The sequence below is a fragment of the Trachurus trachurus genome, assembly GCF_905171665.1.
Source record: "Trachurus trachurus genome assembly, chromosome: 6".
NCBI classification, from domain to species: domain Eukaryota; kingdom Metazoa; phylum Chordata; class Actinopteri; order Carangiformes; family Carangidae; genus Trachurus; species Trachurus trachurus.
Window position 1 is genome coordinate 15,655,048 of NC_139897.1, and position 25,991 is coordinate 15,681,038.

Consider the following 25,991-nt stretch of genomic DNA (forward strand, 5'->3'; position numbering starts at 1 on the left):
CATTCACCACGAGAAGGAATCAGCTCACTGAGGGTCTGCTGTTTAGAACGAGATTGACATCTCATTTGGGATGGTTTAAGACAAAAGATAGGGAACTCCCCTTCAGACTATGATTGAGTGGCCAATAAATGCCCAGTCAATCTGTTTTTATGCTTAAATGGCTATTAAAACATTGTTAATCTGGTCTTGTAATGTTTTTCTGACCACTGTGTGACATCGATGGTGTCTTAACCAACAAGAGCTTCATCTGACCACAAAAAGATTGATTTATTGATCATCAAGATCTTACACTTGTTTCTGCTCAGATTTGGTAAATTTATTGTATTTCATTCTAGGAATGAAGTTCTTTGCTCTTGGTACTAAAACTTCCTTGTTTTCCCCCAGATTGACATTTGTTACACTTTGACAGACTGTTTAGCTTGAAAATTGAATTAAGCTTGAAACCAACTTTATTCTAGGAGCTTCTTTGTTCACCCATGAGATTGTCAAAATTTAGGTGGCGCCATCAGCAGTCAGATGGGTCTGACCAGATGTCTATACGTCCGTTGTTCTTGTAGGTCTATATGAACCATGAGCAACAACACTGTGACGGCAGGTTTGCCACTAATCCATCAGACTCAGGTAAGATGCTGCTGCTCAACCCGCATGCGATTGGTATCGTTTCTTTGCAACCTCTCGGTCTGGCTTCTTCACTCGGCAGAGAGAAAGTTAATCTACTGTCATTTGTAATGGGATTGCTGATAATCCTTCCTTAAATATTAGATAACAGTCATTGGAGAAGCTAGATTATAAATAAACATCCTATGTATTATACTTTTTTAATTAGAAGGATTCGGATGGGATGGAATAGATTCAGTTCAAAAATAGGAGTAAGAATGACTTTATTAATCGCCAAAGGGAAATTCATTTGTCTGTCAGCTCATCTACCATTTGCAGAAGAATTAGAAAGCTGGTCTCCAAAAATAAAAAGATAACAAGGAGAGATGAAATTCAACTATTGAGGAGGAAGATAAACACAGATAAAGAAACAAAATAGATTGTTCATCTTGTTAGAATTAGGAACTTCCTATATTTTCCCTGTGATTTTGTCCCTGATAAATATGATTTTGCGTTTATTAAAGTAATAACATATACTTTTAATATTAATAATGTATCATCTACACAATAAAACAAAGCTGAAATAACTGAATCCTCAGTAAGACTGTGTTTCCTCAGAGCGCTCCACTTTCATGCTCCGCCGTTTTTTCCCGTTTTCACACTCTTTCTAACCTCTTGCCTTGCCCTAACCTTTCCTCTCCTACTACTTTTGCTTTCACAGTTTTCTTTTCTCTCATGCTTTCTATGCTCTCTCTCTCACCCTCTCTCCCGCCTACACTGCACTCTCTTCTTTTCAGTCCTTCTCTCTCTTCCCCCCCTCTCTCTCCCTCTCCCTCTCTCTCGCTCTCTCTCTCTTTCTCTCTCTCTCTCTCTCTCTCTGACTATGCTGTCTGCCTCAGCTGTTCTCAGTTGCACTGTGTGCCTTGTGCTGTGGGGACAGGGCAGAGCTGCGTACTAGTCCAGACCAATTTCAAGTAGAGATTGAGGCAGATAGAAAAACAGTTTAAAAAGGAAAGAGAGAGAGAGAGAGTCAGATGTGCAGATTTTTATTTACCAAGCAGACTGGATTAACAGCTGAAACAAACTGGACCTGTTTTTCCTTCCTTTAGTTTAAGAGTCGGCGATAACATGGATTGCTGCTCAGACAGAGCTTCATGTTGCCAGGACAGAAAACTATGGCAGATGTAATCAGACCCCCTCACTCTTCCTTGCATTTAGCATAGGAGTATCTCATATTTGTGGTTAGTTTGTCTTAAGTTTACCTTGGACTTCTGGACTGGTGTGGGAGGCTCACTGGCACTGACATTGACCCATAACCCCCCTCCCCACTCTGCTTTGCAGGTTCTGTCACCCGCGGAGTTGGACTCTAATTTTGGCTTTTGACCTCTGGAACAGGAAAGGGTTTTTCGATCTGGCCGTGGGTGAAACCTGGTGAACACCACTCTGGACGGACCCAGCAGCATTTATTCATAATCACTGGACAACAGGAACATTTCTGTTTCCAGCATTTCTTCTACTGTACGAGATCAGATCGAACTGCCTGCACTGGAGTTTTGTATTTAAAGGACCTGTCTGGCCTCTCTTGCCCCGAGACCATGGGCTCTCTCTGGGGCAACGCTGTGCTGCTCTTTGGGATCGTCCTGCTCAGGGCGGGCGGCAGCGGAGCCCAAGAGACCAAGAACAAGAACAACGTCCCCCGACTAAAACTCTCCTATAAAGGTGAGTTTCTTGCATTTGTTTTACACTTTTGTACTTAAAACGATTAAACTCTTCTCTGTTTTCTCCGATACATCATAGCACCTTATGCCTCTCGACCCTGTAGATTTAAATCTGCAGTCCACATACTATGTTGTGCTAATAAACTGATTGAAGTTACAGTAACTGCTAGATCATATATGTCCCTTATATAGCTGCTTACTTATAAAAATAACACAAAGTAAATTGAGTTGTATGAATTCTTTTCAAGGCTTTTCGAGCTTTATACTTTTACCTAGTGTGAGCTCTGGTTGCATATCCGTCGTACGTGATTTCAGTCAGGCAGTTGAGGTCCACTTTTGAACATTAGAACTGTCATGTGCAGACCTTTAAAGCAAGTTGTCATCTCATGATCATGCAGACAACTCTTCCAAAAATAGTATCTATGACCATCACTATCAATTACACTTAATCTAATGGTGATAAAATAAAAAAAAACGTGTTATTCTCGTGGAAAGCTTATGTCAGTGTTTAAGAATAGTACTGCACTGGGTCAGTAAAATGATCAACTGGGACTAATGAGTAGGAATTAATGAGAGGGATTCTTATATTTACTTTTATGCCAAGAAGTGAGCAGTTCAGTGGGATTTAGGGAAGAAGCTTCACTTGCCAAATCAGAGGTGATCCCGTTTAATGTATCTCTGTGGTGTAACCAGGCAGTTTATTACAAAAATTTGTCACTGATTGCACTCTCTCTTCCTGTCTCTCTGCCACTGTTTTGATCAAGTGCTGTTGTCAGTTTTGCAATGAAAAGTGGTGCCAGACAAAGACTCCCAGGCAGTTTAGTGTCATTTATCCCTCTCTGCCTTTCTTTTTTCCTGGATGTCATTTTTCCGCTCCGTTCTTTTTCCCTGCATGGTAATTATACTCAGGATGAATGGTGCAGGTCTGTTTCAGCAGATGGCTTTCCCAAAGAGAAATGTTTCTCGCTCAGCACTGGGAGATCCATAATTATACACACAAGCATGCGCATACTCAGACACGCACACACACACACGCGCACACACACACACACACACACACACACGCACACACTATATACATGGCCATCTGTAGATAGCTAATGATACCTGTGAGCATATCAGTCATTTAAAACCACATGCTGTCAGTTTGGTGAATCACGCCCATTCAGTGATATCTCTATTACAAGCCAGGCCTTCAGGTAGAAGCTTTGCCAGCTTTGTTATTTCGCTGCCATCTCCACATTCAGTACTTTCCATTAGACCTCATTCACATTTTGGCTGGTTGTATAAAATATTTGGCACCATCCCTGGCTCAGGAGTTCTTGCCAGAGGATAGTGAGCAGGTATAATTTTCATGCCAGCAGAGTGGTGGAAACAATATTATTCATATATTGCTGTGGAATTTCATCCAACGTTATCCACTGTAGGTCCCATTAGGTAGGTGACATGGGATTATTGCGTTATGAATCATTTATATCATCGTATAAATTATTTATTACCCCTGTGAAAGGTGAAGCTGACTCATATTTGCTCATGTAGAAGAGGAAATCAGATGAGCCACTCTTGTAAATCACAGAATACTGTCTTGATACTCTGAGAAGCTGTGCAATCCTGGAGAAGCGACGTCTGATCGGTGACACATGTGACTGTGAGGTGAGGGAACTCTGACCCCTACAGGTCACTAGAAATACTGGGGAAATCTGTGTGTGTGTGTGTGTCCAAAGTAATGTGTCTTTGGGGGTGCAGACATGCAGATGTTTTTAACTCTACTGAAGACTTGACTTATACGAACACAGCGGGGAAGGATTTATCTCGAAAGCGTGAATCTGAGCAGCAGCTTGCTTCTCCACAGTATGAGTTCCTCTACGGCTCTCTGAAGCACACATACCAACTTCCCTGGAAAACCACCAGCACCACCACACACACGCACAACACCAACCGCCCCGCTAAACCCCAGGAGATTCCAACAGATCTTTGAAAGTGGGGGTCGAGGGGCAGAAGGGCAGTGGAGTAGGGGGAAGGATAACAATGGTACCCCATGGCTACCTAAACATGAGCTAAGGTCCAACTGTATCAACAACCAAGTGACTGGGTGATGATGAGGTAGTCGGAGGGCCTACGGATTTACAGTGCACTGCAGCAATAGGAGTGCAGTTGTTTCACATATGTTCTGCTGTGACATAAATTGATACAAGATCGATTCGCACCCTCGGGGTAAATGGATCCTCTGGGGAGTAAACAGAGATCCATATGGTTTGCAGGTTTATGGGCCACAAGAAGTGCATCACATGTTGTTTACTGTCTAGGGAAGGAAAGAGAGGGTACTTTAGTTTTATAGGACATGGGTGTACTGCCAAAAGTACTCCTTCTTTTTGACCTGTCCACCCCTTTCCTGAGCTGAGCCAAGGGCTTGCACACAAGTGCATATTCACGTCCATACACACACGCACACTCAGGCAAAGACATTTACAGCAGCAGAACAAAGTTCTCACTCCCGAATACAGAAAAAACAATTGAAAAATGAAACTCCAGTAGAACCTCTTAGTTTTTCAGTTCACTAAATTCACACATACAGCTGTTTTTTGTTTTTTGTTTTCAGCGTGGTGTGAAATGACTTTTAATCAGAGTTGGAGAACGGAGAAGTTCTCTGAAAGGCTCTATAATCCAGAAGCACGTTAAGAATCTTCAGAGCGGAGTTGGATTTCTAGGGGTGTGTACAGTATAAACTCTGAATGGCCATGGGAAAGTATCCTATACACTCACAGAGCTGGATGCTCGCAAGCTTTCTCAGGTTCCAAAATGTCTGCTCTCCTCCAGCTGTATTCTGCAATCATTTGAATTTATCATTCTGTAAGAGTAGTAAAGATATTGTGAAGAAGAAATTGACTTAGTTCAGTATGTCTGCTAAGGTAATCACTGTTAAAGGCTAAACACACATAGTGTCATATATGTAAGAGCCTGAAATCAGTATTAGAACGTCAATAAGAGCTGTTGCCACATTATGCATAATGCATGCCAAAGCAAACTGGTGTAAAATGCAACAAAGTTCAGTTTCAGATGCAAATGAAATGATAAATAAATAAACAATTTCATGAATATCCTTTCATTTACTGTAGACACGCAGTGATCACCAGACAAATTTGCAGAAACCATAAGAGAGGATCTTTTCTCCTGCATTTCAGCTCAACACTGGACAAATTTAGTGACTATCAAAGCTTTGCGGTATTTTGTTTCACTGACTGTACACACTTTGAGTGGTGATGTGATACATTGCGTCGTTGCGTTGTCAGTGTGCAATCATACACTCAGCAAAGTGAACGATGAATGTCAGTCAACCTACTGAACCAGACACCAGTGTTCCCATGTACACTGTATGGGAACACATAGGTTATTGTCAAGATGTGTTTCTGCTTTTCCTTAGGAAGCACTTAGATAACACTCTCTGTGCCCTCCAGTTGAGAAAGAGAAAGACGGAGAGAATGTAGGGTAAAAGAGTTTATTTTTATCAGTCTCACAAGGGACTGTTGATTCTTTGCATCCATTCCATCTGCCCCCTTCTCTCTCTCTCTCTTTCTCTCTCTCCTTCTCTCTTCTTCTCTCTCTCCTCTTTCTCTCCCATCTCTCGCTGTACTGCTGCCTCTGTCTCTTGCTCACAAATTCATTGTAACAGAACATGAAAGATGAAAAACAGAGAGTGGGACAATAGGTTTTCAAAATCAAAGGAAGAACGGTGGTATAATAGTTTTTATTACAACAATTAGGGAAGTGTGCAAAGGATGTGAAGAGCAGTGGGAAAAGAAAAATGTAGGCAAAAAAAAAACAACACAGCTGGTAGAAAGTGACATTTGCAAGAGTCTTGACAGGTTCACCTCAACAATTGAAGGGGAAGAAAGAAAATTAGTAAAACAGGGCAGGACAGCAGCTGACACCTGTTACAGGCCACGCATTTGGCCATCCACCTGTCTGTCTGTCTGGACTCCAAATTCAGACAAAATGAAATTGTTTCATGGAGGCTGTTGTATAGGAAAACTGTTTTTACAGGGTATTGGGGGGTTTCTTCTTTTGAAGTTGCAGATCAGTGCTTCATGCAAGCACACACACACACACACATACACATGTAATAGTTAACCAGAGGGGCCACCCGTTCAGACATGTATAGGCCACCACCTCTGGCGTGGCTTGGAAACATTCACTTTCTTTCCAATAACACACATCACAACATGCTCCATAAATTTACGCATGCGCGCAGGCACTCATATTCACACACAATACCCACAGAGTCTCTGTCTCTGGGTGATTAGCTTTTAATAACTTAGCTGTAGTCTCTGTTGAATGGTCTGTTGCCATGGACACTACTCCCATAGAAATTTTTTCATAAACTGGGGACATTTGTGTATGTGTACGGTGGGCGGGTGGATGTGGTGATGCTGTTCTCCATTCTCTCACTCAGGGCTGTGGTTTGAGAAGAAGTGAGGTGCAGTCATCATGTCTGTGCAGTTTCCCTACAGCTCCTTGACACTCTGCGGTTAAGAAAACAAACATTATTCTGCCCAAAATGACTCATTTCCTTTAGACACACATTATTCAAATTACACAAACACGTTGTTTATGTTGTTGGTGGTTTATTTTTAGGACCAGTACAGAGATTTCCTACTAGCTTTTCCAGTGACTGTGCATTATATTCATTATTATGTTATGGTGCATGATATCCAATAACAGTATCCCTAACAAGCTGTGAAACTAAAGACATTTTCTTGTTTATGGAGCAAAAAGAAAAAAAAAATCACATGTGAAAGATGGTTTCTCTCTCTCTCTCTCCTCTGTCTGTCTCTCTGACTTTCTCACCCACACACAAAGACAGTCGTGGTGCAGGTGAAAAAGGGTCAGAGGTAGCAGGCAGGTGATACTGTGCTGTCATCGAAGGGCTTGCTGTGAATCTACTAATGATTGATCACCATGGCTACAAAGGAAGAACATAAATCTGGGACGCAGCTTTGGACTGGGCTGAGCAAAACTTTCACTGCAACTTTTTTTATGACCTTGAGCTTCTTTCCATTCTTAAGGCAGTGGTTGTGTTACAAGGAGCCCAGTAATCCCCCCAATGAAATAAAATTGCCTATATTTCACGTTAATTTATCTAATAGCTTTTTGTAAATCTTGAATCATAATTGAAATCCTGTGTGGTATTCATGGGTAAAACCATTAACCATGAGCCGACATTTTGGTTTGGAAACTGTCCCACTGAGTATCTTGAGTGGCTACAGACTAGATCTGTTCTTTACGACTTCAAGAATACTTTCAAATCCTCGTGGACTTATTAAGTCAGGTTTAGATGTCAAGTTCTCGGAAGGCTTTGGAGTGAGGGAGTCAGGGGGCCTGAGGGCTAGATCACACAGCGACGTGAGTTTATATTTTGCAGACTGTCTAAATCTCTCCCCATTACTGCTGGGGCACAGGAAACCATCTAAATCGCCAAGACAATAACAATAAAGACAGGGTGTCAACTCATTGTGTGTACAGTAGTGTGCATGTGTGTGTACATTTGAATGAGGCAAACATGTGCATACATGTAGCCTACTTGTGTAAGTGAAAAATGAAGACAAGGTAGTTTGTAACCAGGCTCGAGAGGTTTGTTCCCACAGCTGTATCCCCTCAGCTACATCTTTTTTAACAAACCAACTCATCGCTGTTTCTATATTTCCTGTTAATAATTATTGTTACAGTGTAGATAAAGGGTAAATCTGTAACCTCAACTCTCAAAAGCCTATTGATTTGAAATGGCCCATGAAAGGACTATTGATTTGGTTTAGATGATTTAGAGTCAATGTTTTATGTAATTTAATATACTCGTGTTAGTTCTACTGTTTCGCAATTTCTTTTGGCTGGATCTCAGTCAGATGACTGTATAGAGATGTGTTTTAACACTATCAGATTACAGCTGCCACAGTTTTGACAAACAACTTTCTTGACCCATGTTTAAACTGGGAAATTGTCATTAAAATGACAGTTTATGAATGAGTAAAAGCTGTCAGCATGATGCCCACTCTTCTCCAATTTTCTATTCTTTTGTACCAGCTTTGCTTTAGCTTGTCTTCTCACTCTCTTGGGTTCTGACACACTTCAGAGAGGGGGCATTTTCCCTGTTAAAACATTTATGGGTATTTTTGTTATTTACTCTCGGAGAAAGAATAGGAGAGAGAAAGAGGGAGAGAGGGACAGAGAAAGAGAGCACCAAAGTAACCAGTTCCCCTTTGGTCCATAACTCTCCACCCTTTTGTGTGGGTGGTCAGTGGGAGGGGGTCATAGTGTGGTTAGACTTTGCGGGTGAGAACAAAATGTGAGAAGGACGTGAATGTGTGTGTATGTGTGTGTCTGCATGTTACACAAAAGGTGTTATAATGCCGTAGTCATAATGCCACCTTTAGAGGTCGTTACGGTAATGAGATCTTCAATGTCTGTTGGTGACAAGTTCGGCTTTTGGCTGTGAAAGCAAATGTCACTTCTTTGCCAGACTTGGCAGACCGTTGCATTACACTGCAAAACGTGAGCTGTAGCCCATAGTAACCCGCCCTAATGGCTGATGTGGTTTCAAGTAATCCTGCAGTTTGGATTATGAAATATTAGCAGGGTAATGTGATATTATATAGTCCTCCCAGTTTTCCGCTGTGAGTGTACCAAGTTCTGCTTGGCTGCTCTGGTCAAGGTCACTTCCCCATGTAGACAGTTTGATCACTGGCTGCCAGGGCTGGCATTACCTGCCCAGTCCAATTTGGCAATTTGGCAGAAAGTGAAGAGAATCTGTCAGTTGCCTTGCTCGGCCAAGCTGTACAATGTCCAGCCCTGGAGACAATTTGTAAAGAGACTGGAAGCAACAACATTTATGCAAAAAAAAACAACCAAAAAAACAAACATGAAAAATGGAGGAGGGTGAGGAAGGAGGGGAGGGCAAATATAAAAACCTCAGTGCAAAGGGGCAACAGGGGCAATGTGGTACATTACAGTGGAGCAGACCGACCAGTGAATGTAGAGGTGAACTGGTGGTCACATGAATTGTAAATGGCTGTTGAAAGTAAAGGCTATATCTTTCAGACAGAGCCTGGAAACTGCATACAACAACTGAAATAAATCAGCCTGAATTGGATTGGATGGATGGGTTTTCTTGAGTTTTCATAGTACCCACTGTTACTGTGATTTTCATGAAGTGATTATCATATTATGCTGATCGCCACTTTTCTTTCCATTTTGCTCTGCAGAAATGCTGGAGTCTAACAACCTTGTGACGTTCGAAGGTCTGGCCAACAGTTCGGCTTACCACACCTTCCTGTTGGATGAAGAGAAAGGAAGACTTGTTGTGGGAGCCAAGGACCACATCTTCTCTTTTAACCTCATCAATATCAGCAAAGACTATGCACAGGTAAAAAGCAATTTTTGACTTCCAGTCGGTCTGTCTGGTGGTTTAAACCATTCGTGAAGTCTGTTTGCATTTCTGGCCGACTAAATACCCGCCTGGAGGATGCATCTGCATCCAGAATGCCATTCAGGGGCTCAGGTATCTCTGGACTCTCTTTTCTGTTTCTACAGAAAAGTGCCTCATGAATATTTCAGACCTGGGCTGTCGCACACGATCACACGCTGTGCCAGGCATGTTAGCTGCTCACTGCGCACCTGGATGAATAATGGAGTAAACTGAAACAAAGTGGATAACAAATCGCATTGTGACCCCTTCAACCCCCATATCTACACATGCATGCACACAAGTCATAGCTGTATCGACTCAGGCAGGTGATTCTTGTCTAACATGTACGTGAACTGTGTTTGTGTTCGCAGATCCCTTGGCCAGCTTCTCCCACCAGGAGAGATGAATGCAAGTGGGCAGGGAAAGATCTCTCGGTAAGAGCTCAAACCATCCATCTTGCAAGTGGGTGTTAGCATTTTGCCCCTCCACTCCCACAGATGTTTTTGAAAATGTCTTTGTTCTCTCGTATTATGAAAAACATACAACTCTGCGGGCCTCAAAGTAAATCTCACATTCATTTTTCTCTTGCAGTTGCACTGGGATTACACTGGATATGTGCTCCGTATATATGGCATTTTAATCGCAGGCAATATAAGATTTGGTTTAATCTTTCAGCTTGTTTTATACTCGTTTGTTGACAATCTGCTATATGGACAACACACATAGCTAACCATAGGTCTGATCATAATCTCAGAGCCAAGATTGAGACCATCATGTGACCTTAATCACTCATCAAGCCTCTGGGCACTCTCATTTAATAGAGTGAAGCCTGGGAAATCACTGTGCTTTCTGCCAGACCTACTGGTATAACGGTGCAGCATGAATAATAACCACTGTCATATATTCAGGGATCACAGGCATTAGTGTTCCCATGTTATTAGACTGTAATTTTTCCATGTTCTTCCTTTGCGCTCAGAAACATCAAGAGTGTGTGTTCTGACAGTCACCTAGTGAGGTTATAGTATTGTGGCTTGCCCTTGTGTTAGGACTTCAGTCTTTATTGAACTGATAAAGTTAAAACTTGAACAGCAGGTTGAAGAACAGTAATTTCTCAGGAACCCTACACCGTACCTGAGAACAAATCACAAACACATAGGCATCACACTCTGTTTACTTTGGATGGAAATGTTTTATTAAATTTGATGAGCTGAAGTTCACAATCATCTTTGTGGTGACGCTGAGATCCAGGGATTTCTCAGCTCCCTCACCTTAGTCAACCCTTGCATGACAAGCCAAGCATCACATCTCCCTGAATCTGGCCGAGTGCAGTTTTTAGTGCAGCTTGTGTGGTGTGGTGAAACTCTGTGTAAACACGCTGAGAGGTTGTCTCTTCTCTCTGCGAGATGTGTTATGAATTCTATCTTCAACATGGCCTCGGGCAAAAGACTGGAATGTAAAATTGTGGCGATGCTGTTTATGCATCAGTTCACATTGGCCAGAACAGGGCAAGCTCTCCTGCCCTTCTACCCTTCTGTGTGGCTGATTTGAAGCGCTGTGAAGTCCTTTGTGTGTTTTCTGTAAACATTGTGGCATGGATGAATAAGGTGCCCTGAGGGGTGGTCTTTCTGTTATGGAGTCAGAGAAAAGTGAGAATTAAAGGGAGGTGGAGAGAGATGGAGGGTGAATCCGCTGATGCTCCTGATGTAGCCTAAGCAGACACTTGTGGAGAGGAAGCAGAGAGGAAAGAAAGAGATAGATTAGTGCGAGAGGTGTGACACCCACGTACGTACACCCACAAGAAAGAGGAAAGCTGCTGCTGCTGCCTGTATTTCCTCACAAGAAATAAAAAGAAATATAGGTTAGGTAGTATTTTAGATGTGCTAAATTATTGAATATGTAGATATTCACAGCTTTGTGCTGTTGCCTGCAGTCATGTTCATTACTCACATGTAAACCCTAGTAAAGACAGCTGATTAAATGACAACAGAGGCTTACACAAAGAGAGGCTGCTGTCTGCCGATGACCTAGTAAAGCCAGATGAACTTAGTCATGCATAATTTGTGGTGCTATTCTTTTTTTTTCCTGCATTTTTTTTTCTCCTGTCATGAGCATGTGATGACATCTTCAGTTTTACATAAAGCCAGGTTTGCTCAGGCACGTGCTGCCAGAGCATGGGGAAATATGCCATATGGTACTGAGCAATGCATAGGACACATGCCTGTTGTGCACAGACACACACACATGAGAAATCTACATATGCAACATTATTTTATCATGGCCTAGCTTTGTTGACCAGCTCTTTTGTTTTCCTTCTGTTCATGTTTTACATTAATTCTGTGGGGAAATCACACAGCTTATGAAGCCAGAAGGGGCAAAATGTCACTGAGTTCAAAAACATTTATGTGTCATGGTTGAGATGAATACTGGAGAACTGGACATAGATGATGTAAAAAAAAAAAAAATCCAGAGTCATGAAGGATAATGCCCAGTCTGGTCATCATATTATATTCAGAATTATTACTCAACTCAGTTTGTTGGCCATTTTCAGATGAGTTACATTAGATTAGGCTACAGTGAGCTTTGCTTGCTGTTATCATTACAGGTCATTTTATTTAAGTAATGGATTTTCCTGTGCAACTTGTGCTTAGAGAAGTCTGACCTGTTTATTTATCCAGCTGTTTCACCATGTTTTTAATGACTCAGATGTCCTGGGTGCTATGGCAACAAGCTTGTGGATAACGATGGCACTAATACCCATCATCAGAAAATATTGTAAAAAAAAATTAAAAAATAAATAAAGATGTGGTTTTAAAATGATTTTTGCATCAAGCCTCAGTTACTCATCCTGATGTGTCTCTGTCTCTGCTTCATCAGAGGGAGTGCTCGAATTTCATCAAGGTGTTGCAGCCGTTCAACCAGACCCATCTCTATGTGTGTGGGACAGGAGCCTTCCACCCTGTATGTTCTTACCTGGAGGTGGGCAGGAAACTAGAGGTACGTTTCCACTACTGCATCTGCTTGCTGAGGAAGCTTATCACAGCAAAGTTTAAGCGTTTAAAGTTGTAAAGGACCATGTCTAGTCGAGTATGAGCTCTCTTCCCAATAAATGATTTGCTAAGTACTTAAAAATGGTTTCATTTAGCAAAATGAGGTGGAAAATTAAACACGGGGTTTCACAGTCTGCAGGATTTCCAATTCATCACTCTAATATGGAACTGCTGTACTGTATGTGTATGTGTGTTCATTTGAGTATGAGAGAAGGAAATTGCTCTCCTCTCCTTCAAATGTCACCGAGTCAGACTTATAAATGCGTGTTTCCTATTCATTAGACACCTAAACAGACAATTAGAGGCAGGAAATATCTCTGAGAAAAGCCATTTACTGTATATAGATCAGAAGCTTAAAATGTCATTCATCTGATGGGTTTCCTCTGAGGGACGAGGTCACCAAGTCATAAGTGAGTGATGAGATTTATTGTTTTTATACTCAACTCTTCTACTGTTACGGTATGTGGAGTGAGGAAACGCAGATGATTTTAAACACCTGCATTAATCCCACAAATTCTCTCAGATTTCTCCTCATGTTTTGAAATACACCGCTGATTAAAATAACTGTTTGTCTTTTTTTAACCTGTGTGTTAAAAGAGCTATTTGTCATTTAATGGCAGCACTTTTTCTGTGAGTTTATCTACATTATGGCTTGGATCAAAATTTTAAATATGATTCGATGTAATGATTTTCTTTAAATATTGCAATTTTACCCCAACCTAAATGTCTTGAAGTGCTGACAGCAAAATCGGTTTCCCACAATTACACTGAAGCACCTACTGTACGCATTTTTTCCATGAGCAATTTAATTCCCTGTGCCAGAAAATAATGCAAATCCCATGCATTTGACAGTACATTACAACTCCTGAGCCTTTCTGTCTCTTTACATTCAGGACAGTGTGTTCAGACTGGAGCCTCACATAGAAAACGGCCGGGGGAAGAGCCCCTATGATCCCAAGTTGCTCACAGCCTCCATGCTAATTGGTGAGTTTAAAACCGGATACACAGTGGTGCAGCTCCTGAAAACACCCTCTGTTTTGCTCTTTCATTTCAGCAGATATAGGATGTAAAATATATGTGAATGACAGAACAGAGTATTCCTGTCATTCATTACAAGTGGGTCTGCTCTGTAGTTTTGTATCTACACACCCCTCATTGACAGCACTGTAAACTATTTCAATCTGGATTTACCTCTTTTAAGTGCTGGGTGTGCATGGCAGATGACTCTTAACTGAGTTTTTTCACACTGAATTCTCAATTATCTCCAGATAAAGCAGGACTGTGTGAGCATGTTTTTCCTCTCTACCCCCAATCATCACCAGTCATATTGTGTTATATCACACTGTTAAAGCCAGCAGATGGCCATTTTCCAGCCCATCACTCCTCATCTTCTCTCCCCTTTCTTTGTCCCCTCTCACCAGCATTATTATGTACTCCCCCTGTCTCACACCTCTGTCCTGTCCCTCCTCATCTGTCCCTCCAGCCGTTCATGCTTCCCTCGCATCCCCCTCGAGCCCTTCCCACTGTGCTAATCTCAATTTCACACTCCTGATGTTCATCACGTCCATCACTGTCTGTGTTCTCTCAGGACTCTGAGTCTACCTGTACTGCTAAGCCCCTGAACAATTCCCCAGACTTTTGCACCTGCATCACCAAGGAAAAGTCACGACACACTGTTTTCTCATACAGTGTTACGATGCTAACACAATTTATTCCCTGTGCCCTCAGACAAGGAATTGTACGCTGGAACATCAGCCGACTTCATGGGGCGAGACTTTGCCATTTTTCGCACTCTTGGCAAGCATCACCCAATCAGGACAGAGCAACATGACTCCCGGTGGCTGAATGGTGAGAGAGAAAAGAATAATTACTGATTATATATTTGATCATATCTATGAATAGCTTAAAAAAAACATTTCTTTTTTTGTTTTTGCTGGACGCGAGCTCAGATTTGCAAACGCTTAATCATGGATCATCACTGAGATCCTTAAAAACGGGCTGGCTTCCCTGCATCTGCTCATGGTTGACTGTTTGGTTTGAACTGCTTATCAAACAGAAAAGTTTGCCATGTCTTATTTATCTTGTAAGAGCATAAGAGAAAAAACAAGAAATAAAGTAATTTTATTTTCTATCTGTATTTTACCATTAGACATTTTATTAGAAGTTGCAATATAACTTTTTATGTAGATGACACTTTTGGTTAATAATGAAAAACAAATTTAATATCCAATAGACTATGAATTGAATCCACAGCTTTAAGTCCTTTCACCTACTTTATTGCAATCCATTACCCTGTTGCCTCAGCCAAGATCTGTGGCTCATCTGCAGATTTCTCAAAAAATATTGCAGCTCATCCTCTGACAAAGTGCAAACATCACACTTCACTTGTTTTGGCTGCCAGTGGAGTTTAGATTTCAATAAAACATCCCTGTGTTGATAAGACCATATACTAAAAACTGTCAGGTGGATGTTTGCAGGTCGCGATTTAAAATAAAACTGAGAGCACTTTGTTGTGTTTACGCGGCTTGGTTTGACAATTTGGCACCAGGCAAGTGGCCTTTACTTAATTGCTTGCCATCTTGAGTTCATCTGTCTCTGTATGTGTCTCTGTGTGTCACAGATCCCAGGTTTGTGAGCATTCATCAGATTCCAGAGAGTGACAATCCAGAAGACGATAAAATCTACCTGTTCTTCAGAGAGAATGCCATGGATGGCGAGCATGCTGGGAAGGCCACACATGCTCGTATCGGACAGCTCTGCAAAGTACGCATACGCACATTAACAGTCACCGTCACACGAGCTGACTCTCACAAAGGAACACACACAAAAGAAGAGAGACAATGAGACGCACACACACACACACACACTCATGCTGACATTATGTGAAATAGCTTCTGTATCTGGAAAAACACTTGACGGGTGTCTGAGTGGCTTTCATCATGGCAGCTTTCAGGTGCTGTTATCTGTGATTATTTTTAGCCTGGAGAGAAGGGGGCTTTGTTGTGCATGGCGCAATCGCCCCTGAAGATGGAAACCTGAGAGAAATGTTAAATGTCACCAGAAACTGAGAGGAAAAGACGCCGTCAGTGGCAGCACTGTTATCCTAATGCCAGGCCTTGGCAGTGATCGGGTGTGTGACACCCTCCAGCTCCAGGGGATGGTTGTTAAATCACTGGCCTTGTATCAGCTTTCCCCGTCCAAATCCCCTCCTCATTCATTGAGCAGAAATCCACCAAGCTGACTGCAGATCAGTCATTGAGCATCAGCCTCCCATTTAGCTGCATTTCGTGCCTCCTTCGTAATAGCCTGATTACCCAGAATGTCAGGAATCTGCTGTCCTCATCACAAGACAAGCCATCCATTATGCAAGATTCAGTATTAATTTGGGCCTATGCCTATTTGGACACATTCTAATTTGCCGTCATAAATCAACACCCATGGGATAGGTTTTTATGAGCTGCTTTGTGCTTCTGTGCTTGTCTTCACTGTTCTGGAAAACAAACACTGTACTGTGAAACACACAGATACATAAAGTACAAAATATAGTGGAACATACTTTACTTTATTTTGTCTCAACATAAAAAAAACACTCTTCATCTAATGTTATAGAGTGTATACTTCGTACTATTACAGTGAGCTGCAAGTGTGTCAGATGTGTGAGTTTCAAATGCATTTAGTGAAAATAAAGTACAGAAAACAAAGATAGTTCACATGTTTCCAAAGTGCTTGAATCAATAAATGTTACCTTGACAAGGCCTGTCTTTATGTAAATTACAACATTTACTTGCTCCCTTACGACTCCAGTTTCTCCTCAGTCAGTACAGAGATAGCAGCCAGTATATGAAGAGCTATCTTACTTTTTTTCCCTATCTGTTTTGACGAGTGATTGTGTCTGTATGCTTTAAAAAGGTGTAAGAGGGGGGAAATGGCAGCATCAGTGGCAGAGGGTTTGCAATTCTCATGCTCTACATCCAACCAGCAGTATTTCACCTCACTCAGAGGCTAATGAGCCATAGACTCTCATCTCTGCAGTAGCATACAAAATTGGGCAATGCAAGTCTCTCTTTAACATTATATAGCTAATGCATTTTCCCATTTAGCAATACATTTGCATAGAAACAAGCTGTTCAAAATTGCAATAATAGGGAATACTGGTACATGTTAGAAACCTGTTGAAAATTAAAGTGATTTTCTGTAAGGGAATGGAGGGTGGTCTCTGAAACTGAAACTGAAAACAATATTTCTGGAATTGCAGAATAATTAAACTTACCTGCTGAACTTCTGCTTGCGATGTGTCTAACAGAATGATTTGGGAGGTCACAGAAGTCTGGTAAATAAGTGGACCACCTTCCTGAAAGCTCGACTTGTTTGTTCTGTGCCCGGCAGTAATGGAATCGACACCCACTTTGATGAGCTACGTGAGTGAGATTGCTCCAGCACCTTAAAACGTGTTTCACACATTATCTCCTGAAGATGAAATGTTATCTTTTCAGTGGAGGATATGTCTGTAATGTATGGTGTTTTCTTTTTCTTTTTTCAGAGGATGTTTTTCTCATGAGCACAAAGGATCCCAAGAGCCCCATGGTCTATGCAGTCTTCACCACTTCCAGGTGTGGCTGGCATCTAAACAATTCTGACGATAATCCCTGATGGCCTGTATTTTCAACATCGACCAAACTTTTTCTTACCCGCATCACTCTTTCTGCCCATTAGCAACATCTTCAAAGGTTCGGCTGTGTGTATGTACAGCATGACGGACATCAGGAGAGTGTTTCTGGGTCCTTATGCTCACAGAGATGGACCCAACTATCAGTGGGTGCCTTTCCAAGGACGTGTTCCCTACCCACGACCTGGCACAGTGAGTACAGTACACTCTTAATTGGACTGATGGTGTAGGATGCACTTGGGGGGGGGGGGGGTCATAACGCTAATTCTTGTTTATGTCCTACAGCGTAACAATTATCTTTCTCCACAGTGTCCAAGCAAGACATTTGGAGGATTTGATACAACTAAGGACCTTCCTGATGAAGTTGTGACCTTTGCCAGAAGCCACCCAGCCATGTTCAACCCTGTCTACCCCATTAACAATCGACCAATCATAGTCAAAACAGATGTGGACTACCAGTTCACTCAGATAGTGGTGGATAAAGTAGAAGCAGAAGATGGACAGTATGATGTAATGTTCATAGGCACAGGTATACAAATTTGCACATGTGCTGTAAACTAATACGTTTTTTTGTAGATGAACATACAGTACTCATTGTAGATATCAATATATCAGGATAACGTGCTTCCATTGTGTGCTGCTAGACATGGGGACGATTCTGAAGGTGGTATCCATTCCCAGAGGCTCCTGGCATGACCTGGAGGAAGTCCTGTTGGAAGAAATGACTGTCTTTAGAGTAAGTTGTTCTTACATTACATGTATTAAATGTGGTGCTGGGTTTTATCCGTGTTATCTGATCTTTTTTTTTCTACTGTTGTCTTTATTTTTGTCAGGAGCCAACAGCCATCACAGCCATGGAACTTTCAACAAAACAGGTATAAAATGCTAGAAGTGATCATTCATGTGTGTGAAAAACCTGTCTCTTAGAGCAGGAGTTTTTCCTCATAAGCGACACACCTTGCTGCGGGGCTGAAAGACAGAACAAAGACATGATTGTGTGCACATTTTAAACACTTGGAGATGAACTTGTTATCACACAAAGATCTCACTTAGGTTTCTCTGCACAACAATTCGCTCATCAACTTAAATGACAGGGAGAAACATAATGAGTCAGCTAATTGACAGGTAGGAGGTTTCTGAGCACCTGTAGTTTGATGGCCTGTCCACATTCTTGACTTGTATTTTTGTTGAACTTAAACCAAGCCAAACACAGCAACACTTAAAACCTAAATTGTAGCTCCTATAAGACATGAAATATCCAACACTTATATCAGTCTTTTTCTCTTCTACCTTCACAGCAACAACTGTACCTGGGCTCAGACATTGGTGTGTCCCAGATGCCTTTGCACCGGTGTGAGGTTTATGGGAAGGCCTGTGCTGAGTGCTGCCTGGCGAGGGATCCATACTGTGCATGGGATGGTACCGAGTGCTCCAGATATTTCCCCATGGCCAAAAGGTACTGAATACATATGGCACCATTGTGATTGTAATGTTACTATCTTGCCATTGTGATTTACAAGTGGTTTAATACTCTCTACACAGCAAATATCCAGCTTTTATACAGTAAGCTCTGATAATCTGCTATTAAGTTTTTCTACCCATAATATGTTGCATCCAGCAGCATCAGCTATTTATAAGTTTTTGCGACATAGCCAATGTTAGCATTGACAGCATACCAGTACTACCAGCACTTGCCAGTTTAGAGGAAGAATTGTGAGGTCAGCATCAGACTACATTCCTTTACTCAACAAAAGCTAGTGCTTATACTTCCATAACGTCTTCTTCACTTCTATTAATACTTGCATGTTAACTACTGTAGGCCCTTCTCATTATGTTTTGATACCAAGTTACTGTAGTGTCCAGTCTGCCTTGTAGAATTACCACTGCCCATGGGGGTAGTATAATAGCTTCTCTTGTAAATGACGGCTGAAGCTCTCAGATCTGGCAAGTAAACAGCTAAAAAAGCAGAAGATGGATTTGTATCAATATCAAAACAAATAGCTCTTTTAACACATCTGATGTGTTCTCTGAAGTTGATGTATGTTAACTCTGTTGAAATGAAACAAATTTTAAGTATCACAGTAACATAGGATATGCGCTATATATGGTAAGGCCCTCTTTATATAGACTTTTCTTCACTTAAGTAAACTAAGATTATATACTGTATGGGTTTTCATGTTCAGATTAAGGACATGTGCAGTCAGACTACGGTTTCAGGCTGGAGCGAGGGCACACTTATAGTGCAGGCTTTGTATATTTTGCCAAAAAACCCTAAAGGTACGAGGTCATATTTCTACCAGAAAGCTAGAAATATAACCTGCCTCATGTGTTTACTGTAAATGAGAACCCATGTCAGCAATGTCTGCAGGCTGTCTGGGTGAACCAGGGGTGAGGTAGGTGTTAGAGGTTCAGTGGTTGTGTGGTTGTATTAGTGGACTGATCTGTATGTGTTCATGTGTGTGTACTTGTGTGTGCAGCCTCCCACTCATAGCTCCATGGGGCTTATTGATTTGAATGCTTTGCTGCACAGCATCCTATTCTCGCTGTTAGCTGGACTCCAGAGTCTTACATTCAAAAATAAGGAAGACCAGCTTAGAACAATGGGAAGCAGATAGTGTGAAGTTATCAGTTTGCTTTGGTGTCTCCATAGTTTCTACAATTATTGTTTATAGAAAATATCCCAGAGTTTCATTTGACACTGGATGTGAAACTCCTAAATCTTCATTGCATCTGCAACTCAGAGAGAGATGACAGGCTGGAGTGATTGATTAGGTTTGAATTCTTCTGTTGTACACACCCTATAATTAAATCTGTTACTTTAGTTTATATATTTGTGTTGGCCTCCACTACTGCTGCACATCTCAGTCACATTCAGATAAACATCTTCATGCACACACATATTATCTCTCAGTATGAACATTTTCTCTTGAACACAAACAAAGAGGTTGGTGCTTGTGCTGACTCATCAAGGTGTGTATATTTGTGTTTCTGCAGGAGAACTAGGAGACAGGATATCAGGAATGGAGACCCACTCACACAGTGCTCAGATCTGCAGCACCACGGTATATAAAATAATATATATTTTGGATATGTCAATGGATATTTAATTGGGAATTAAATTATTCTTCAGAATTTGATCATAATCGAGGTAATGCATATAGACATTATAACCCTGTAGTTGCTCTGTAGATATAATTCTGTCTAATAATATACATACATTTTTCTTAAATGATGTAGAAATTTCTAGATAATATATTGAAGCAGATAATAAACCCAGAAAATCAATTTTCCAACTGCATGACCAAAGAAGCTTTTGTTTTGAGGATTTAGTTGTACTTTGAACAGAAACGGTCTCAAAGCAGCTGCTGGCCTTTCCTGAGTCAATCAAAGGAGGCGAGAATCCAGCTGAGTGCGTGTGGTGTTGTGTCTGTGCTTTTTATGTGTTTCTGGTGGTGAAGATTAGAGTTGTGAAACTTATAATTAAAATGGTCAGGATTCCTTCAAGCCTCCTCTGTGTCGCCAAGCCCTCCACTCAACTGCCCCATTTATGGGCTCAGTCCAAAAACAGGACTTACTTGCGTAATTATACATTTCTTTCATTTAACTGGAAAAGAAAGCAAGACAAAAACTGTTATCAAAATCTATTCGGCGCTGAGGTGGAACAGTTCAGACACACACCATATACTGTTTAATACTTTGGTCTAAAATCACAGACTTACTTCTTAAAGAAAATGACCAAAGATTTAAAAAATGTTGATTAGATAACAATATATTCAGTGGAAAGTTAATTGTTGAGTTTACCAGCGAATACAAGAGGAGATCTGTCATAGAAACCCAACTGTACGATGCAGAAAGTCCCCAGCTGAAAAAATTGCACATACTTGACTGAATAAAACCCAGATTTTATTTGGAGCCAGTTTCCTCCAGTGACTGCCACTGTGGTGGGATGTGCATATTCAGCACATGATTGAGTGCAAGGAGAAAAGAGACAGGATAATGTGACAAAATAATGTAAAATGCAGTCATTGTTAAGTCTGAGAGTACTTGCAGAACAGAGTTTCATACTTTTCAGCTAGAGAAAAGCAGAAAAACAGAGTTTTTATACCAAAACAAAAAACACAGAAATCCCCTCTAAGGCTTGCTGTAGAAAGCTGTTTTCTGTCATTGCAATTAAAATAAATTGCAGAACAACCAGTAATATCAGCAAGAAATAATAGAAAATATTTGCTTTAACAAACTTGTGTGACTTAATTTTCTTATTTTCTCTTCATTTTATCCAGATGAGCTAAGCGGGCAGACAACTCTCCTGGATAAAACTGTGTACGGTGTGGAGAACAGCAGCACTTTCCTTGAGTGTAGTCCCAAGTCTCAAAGAGCTCTGACATATTGGCAGTACCAGCGCTCCACTGACGACCGCAAACAGGAGGTTGGTGCTAGCTTAACACATACCGTACTTCTTTACTCTAGGTTGAAAACTGTAGATACAATCTATCTATCCAGGCAGATTAGATATATTTATTGTTTTAGATATTTCAGTGTTAATATTTTATTAATATTTAATTGCACGGTTGACTCAAGTGAGATACACTTTGTGTAATCATTTTGAAATCTTGAAACAAATTGTCTGACTTTATAGATCAAATCAGATGATCGTTTCATCCGGACGGACCAGGGCTTGCTGATTCGCACACTTAACAAGAAGGACTCGGGCTTCTACCTGTGTCAGGCTGTGGAGCACGGCTTCATGCAGACACTTCTGAAGGTGACCTTAGAGGTCATCGACACCGAGCGTCTGGAGGATCTGCTGCACCGGGATGAAGAGGCTGCAGCCGCAGCCGGGGCCCCAACCCAGGACCTTTCTTCACCTCGAGAAAGTCCAAATCAAAAGCTGTGGTACAGAGACTTCCTGTCTCTGGTGAATCACCCAACTCTCAACACCATGGACGAGTTCTGTGAGCAGGTTTGGAAAAGAGAGCGAAAGCACAGGAGGCAGAAAGCCCACCTGCAGCAGGTACAAATACATCAGCAGCACCAGCAGCAGCAGCAGAAGGTTGTGGTGATCCCTCACACCCACATGCACGCTCAAGGGCTGGCAGCCAAGTGGAAACACCTGCAAGAGAGGCAGAAGGGACGCAACCGCAGGACCCATGAACTGGAGAGAGCCCCCCGCAGTGTCTGACGTATAAACATGAACTTTTAATAACATCCAAACCTGAAACCACACCCAGTTCTCATTCTGTAACCCTGATTAACTCACCCAGTTTTCTTCTTCATACTGAGATACAGACTTCTTCCACAAAGACTGGATAGAAAAGTTAAACTGGAAAAAAAAAAGGTAATACTTCCCTGATCCGCTTGCTGGTGTGTTTCTGTGCGTGGGCAGCCATGTTTACAGTATGCCGCTACAGAAGACTGCAGGAAACAGGATGTTGTATCACGCCAGAGCACTGGAGCATATTATCTCAGCTGGCCTCTGTGACCTGAGCACAGCAGAGGGACAGTGTCAACCAGCACAAGAACTGGATGCATATATCCACCCTATAGCTATGACTGACTCCATGTTGAGATGACTGTGTCAATGGCATTGTCTCATGGCATGCTAGTTAGGTGTCTTTGTTGATGTGAAACTAAATAGATACCTAAAAAAAAGTCCTTATAATTAATTTTCTACTACACAAATATAAAAGACTAGGAGGTGGGATTGTATTAAAAAGGAGTGTAAATGGATGTGCAGTGGAATCGCAAGCAGTGAAGCTCATTGGAAGCACAACATGGGATATTTAGTCATGTTTTGGTATTATCACATGAGAGAAAAATGCCCGGGCACTGCAAGAAACTGGGAGCAACACCATTTGTCTGCAAATACAATTATGTAGCTACAATGTGTAAATACTGTGTTCAATGACGTCTCCTCAAACTAAAGGGAATGGCTCGCAGTTGTCATGTTGCTTTTATGTTGTTTCCCCAGATAGAAATTTATTTAAGAAAAAGTCGTGAACAGGGAGATTTTCTACTAGTCTGCGTTTCTACACCCTCGATAAGCTTCCCATACAAGAACAGGTTTTATTATTCAGTCATGTTTATCTTTCTTTTTTCGTTTTTTTTAATCATCAGATTCCTTCCAGTGTCAACAGTCGTTAATTTGACAGTTGTTGACTGTCAATTTATGGGAATGTCTGCCAGCTGCATTATCTCAGTGCACAAAATGTCACACTGAGTTCTTCCACGTTGATTTAATTATGCTTTGTATACACTTTGTTTCCACTACATGTGTATTTATTGATCTGCAATAATGTACATTGTGAAAATATTTTTTTCAATGTGCATGGGCTTTTTCTTTTCTTACATGTTATCATTTGATTTGATTTATTTGATTTACAGGACCAATCTCTTAAAAAAAACTGTATTATCACAAATACTGTGGTAAGACTGGAAGTTATTTATCAATATTGGTCAATATTACATGCATTACATTTCAAATGCACTGAGCAATAAGCCAGTCTCCATACAGTACTGTATTTTTCTTCCACATTTATGCCTCATGTCCATATTCTTCACAGGCTACGCAGTGTGACAACTTCATTTCACTGCATGTAACATGGATATAACAATCACAATACACACACATACTGTACACACACAAACACAAACCTGGAATGTAGCTGTGAACATTATGTAAATATAAATACTATTGTCTATGTTTGACAAGTATGACACTGTGTATTAGTGCATGTGAATACTATTGTAGTGTTCCTGTTTTGCTATAGCAAAGATATACTAGTCTGATGTTGTCACCGTTATTCTGTTGTTTGCTAATGCAGTACACAATGTTAGCTATTTCAAAGATGTACATACTATTTCTGTTAGGACTCTTAACTGTATAACTGATAATTCCTGAGGTAGGTATTCACAAAAGATATAAACAAGAACTAAACCGGATCTTACTGTGGACTATACAATGTCCACAGACCAGTTAACAACAATGAACAATGTCGGTGGAGCATTGCTACACACCAGTATGTCAGATGACATTTGTCTAGTGGATGTTTGCAGGCTTCATCTGCTTTTGGAAGCCATAACAGCGGAAGATGAGAAACAGCTGGAGCCAGGAAGAGATTTTTAGGCTAACAAAACAAGTCGAAGACCAGAGTTGTGGTGACTTTCAGTGGAGAGGGGCATATTATAAAATCATCATTATTGAGAAAAAATATAGGGCCGCCTCACTGCATCTGTCTTGGACATACGGTGGAGGTGAGGAAATGAAGTGCTGCTGCTGCTGCTGCTGCTTTTTGGCATGATGGTGATGGTGATGATGATGATGTATTCTACTGATCTAATAAATGTCTCTTCATAAAGTGCTGGTTTCATTAAATCTATTTTTAATGTACAATGTCCTGCTGCTATCATGGCATGTGGCACGTTTCCTTTAGCGCAGATGATCAGATTAGATGTTGGAAGCTTGTACATTTCCATATTAATGAGGAAAACTTTTATAAACTTCAATAACATAGTCTTAATACTAAGGTTAATTTAATGATCTACGTGTCCAGTGTATGTCTGCACAACTACTTTATAGGGACATAGAAAAATGACCTAATTAATAAGATGAAACAATCAACATAACACATTGTATATTAAAAATCAAAGTGGCTGAGCAGTAATATTAATTGGCATAAGAGGCTGCTATTTCATAGTGAGAAGTGAGGCTGTGTACTAGGCTGTGCCTCCCGCAGCAGAGGAATTACTGTATGTTGTTATTAGGACCTTGATGTGAGATGTGATGTGAATAATTTATGAGGTCCCCTACAGTTCTCAGCTGAAACCCAGCTGTTCTATTTGCAAACCGACAGTAGATGATGGTTTTCAGTGTCTACAACTCCAGTAAAAAAAAACACCAAACGATCATCGATCAAAAATCAGGTCTCAAGAGCCTCACAGAACTGAGAAATTATCTGCTTTCTACTTTGTATCACTACTGCCATCTGGTGGTTATAATTAAAAAGCACATATTCATCCTTGAAGTTGTATTAGTGTTCTCAAATGTCCCATCTTTTTGTATAGCAATGTAGTAATCAACATGGTACCTGAGATATGGCAATCCTAAAGCGGCAGAACATGGAAAGACTTATTGTTGACACTTCTGTTCACCTTTGATCCAACCCTAGAAGGTCAGTCAGCATATGTCTCACCCGGGCTTTGACCTTGACCTCTGCAGCCAATTCAGTTGCTGCTGTGGGAGCTCATGAGTTTCAGCCCAAATTGCCTCAGGCGCTTCAAAGAGAACATTTCCAAGACACTAGTGTAGTGTCAGTGGGGAGAAAACACACACACACACACACACACACACACACACACACACACACACACACACACACACACACACACACACACACACACACACACACACACACACACACACACACACACACACACACACACACACACACACACACACACATCCTTCTCCATGTGTATTAATAAGGGTCAATCATTGAGCCACTGCACCC

General features: G+C 41.1%; 1 protein-coding gene across 1 annotated transcript; it reads left to right on the top strand.

The window, feature by feature from the left end:
• The first annotated feature begins 1,523 nt into the window (after positions 1-1,523).
• Positions 1,524-24,807, top strand: sema3ab (sema domain, immunoglobulin domain (Ig), short basic domain, secreted, (semaphorin) 3Ab). Its single transcript, XM_083973204.1, has 17 exons — positions 1,524-2,316; positions 9,569-9,729; positions 10,143-10,205; positions 12,646-12,765; positions 13,712-13,802; positions 14,547-14,666; positions 15,439-15,581; positions 17,122-17,236; positions 17,359-17,428; positions 17,532-17,676; positions 17,794-18,013; positions 18,129-18,220; positions 18,318-18,359; positions 18,783-18,940; positions 20,479-20,546; positions 21,765-21,910; positions 22,121-24,807. Exons 1-17 carry the CDS (start codon positions 2,193-2,195, stop codon positions 22,661-22,663), a joined length of 2,421 nt encoding a protein of 806 aa, XP_083829330.1. The 5' UTR covers positions 1,524-2,192; the 3' UTR covers positions 22,664-24,807.
• The last annotated feature ends 1,184 nt before the right edge of the window (positions 24,808-25,991 follow it).

What these genes read in the sequence shown, in the direction of transcription:
- sema3ab (XM_083973204.1), top strand. Translation starts at nt 2,193, where the DNA reads ATGGGCTCTCTCTGGGGCAACGCTGTGCTGCTCTTTGGGATCGTCCTG. An exon ending in CACCCACTTTGATGAGCTAC is followed by an intron (nt 17,237 to 17,358) that starts GTGAGTGAGATT and finishes TTCTTTTTTCAG; the next exon opens with AGGATGTTTTTCTCATGAGC. An exon ending in TGTAATGTTCATAGGCACAG is followed by an intron (nt 18,014 to 18,128) that starts GTATACAAATTT and finishes GTGTGCTGCTAG; the next exon opens with ACATGGGGACGATTCTGAAG.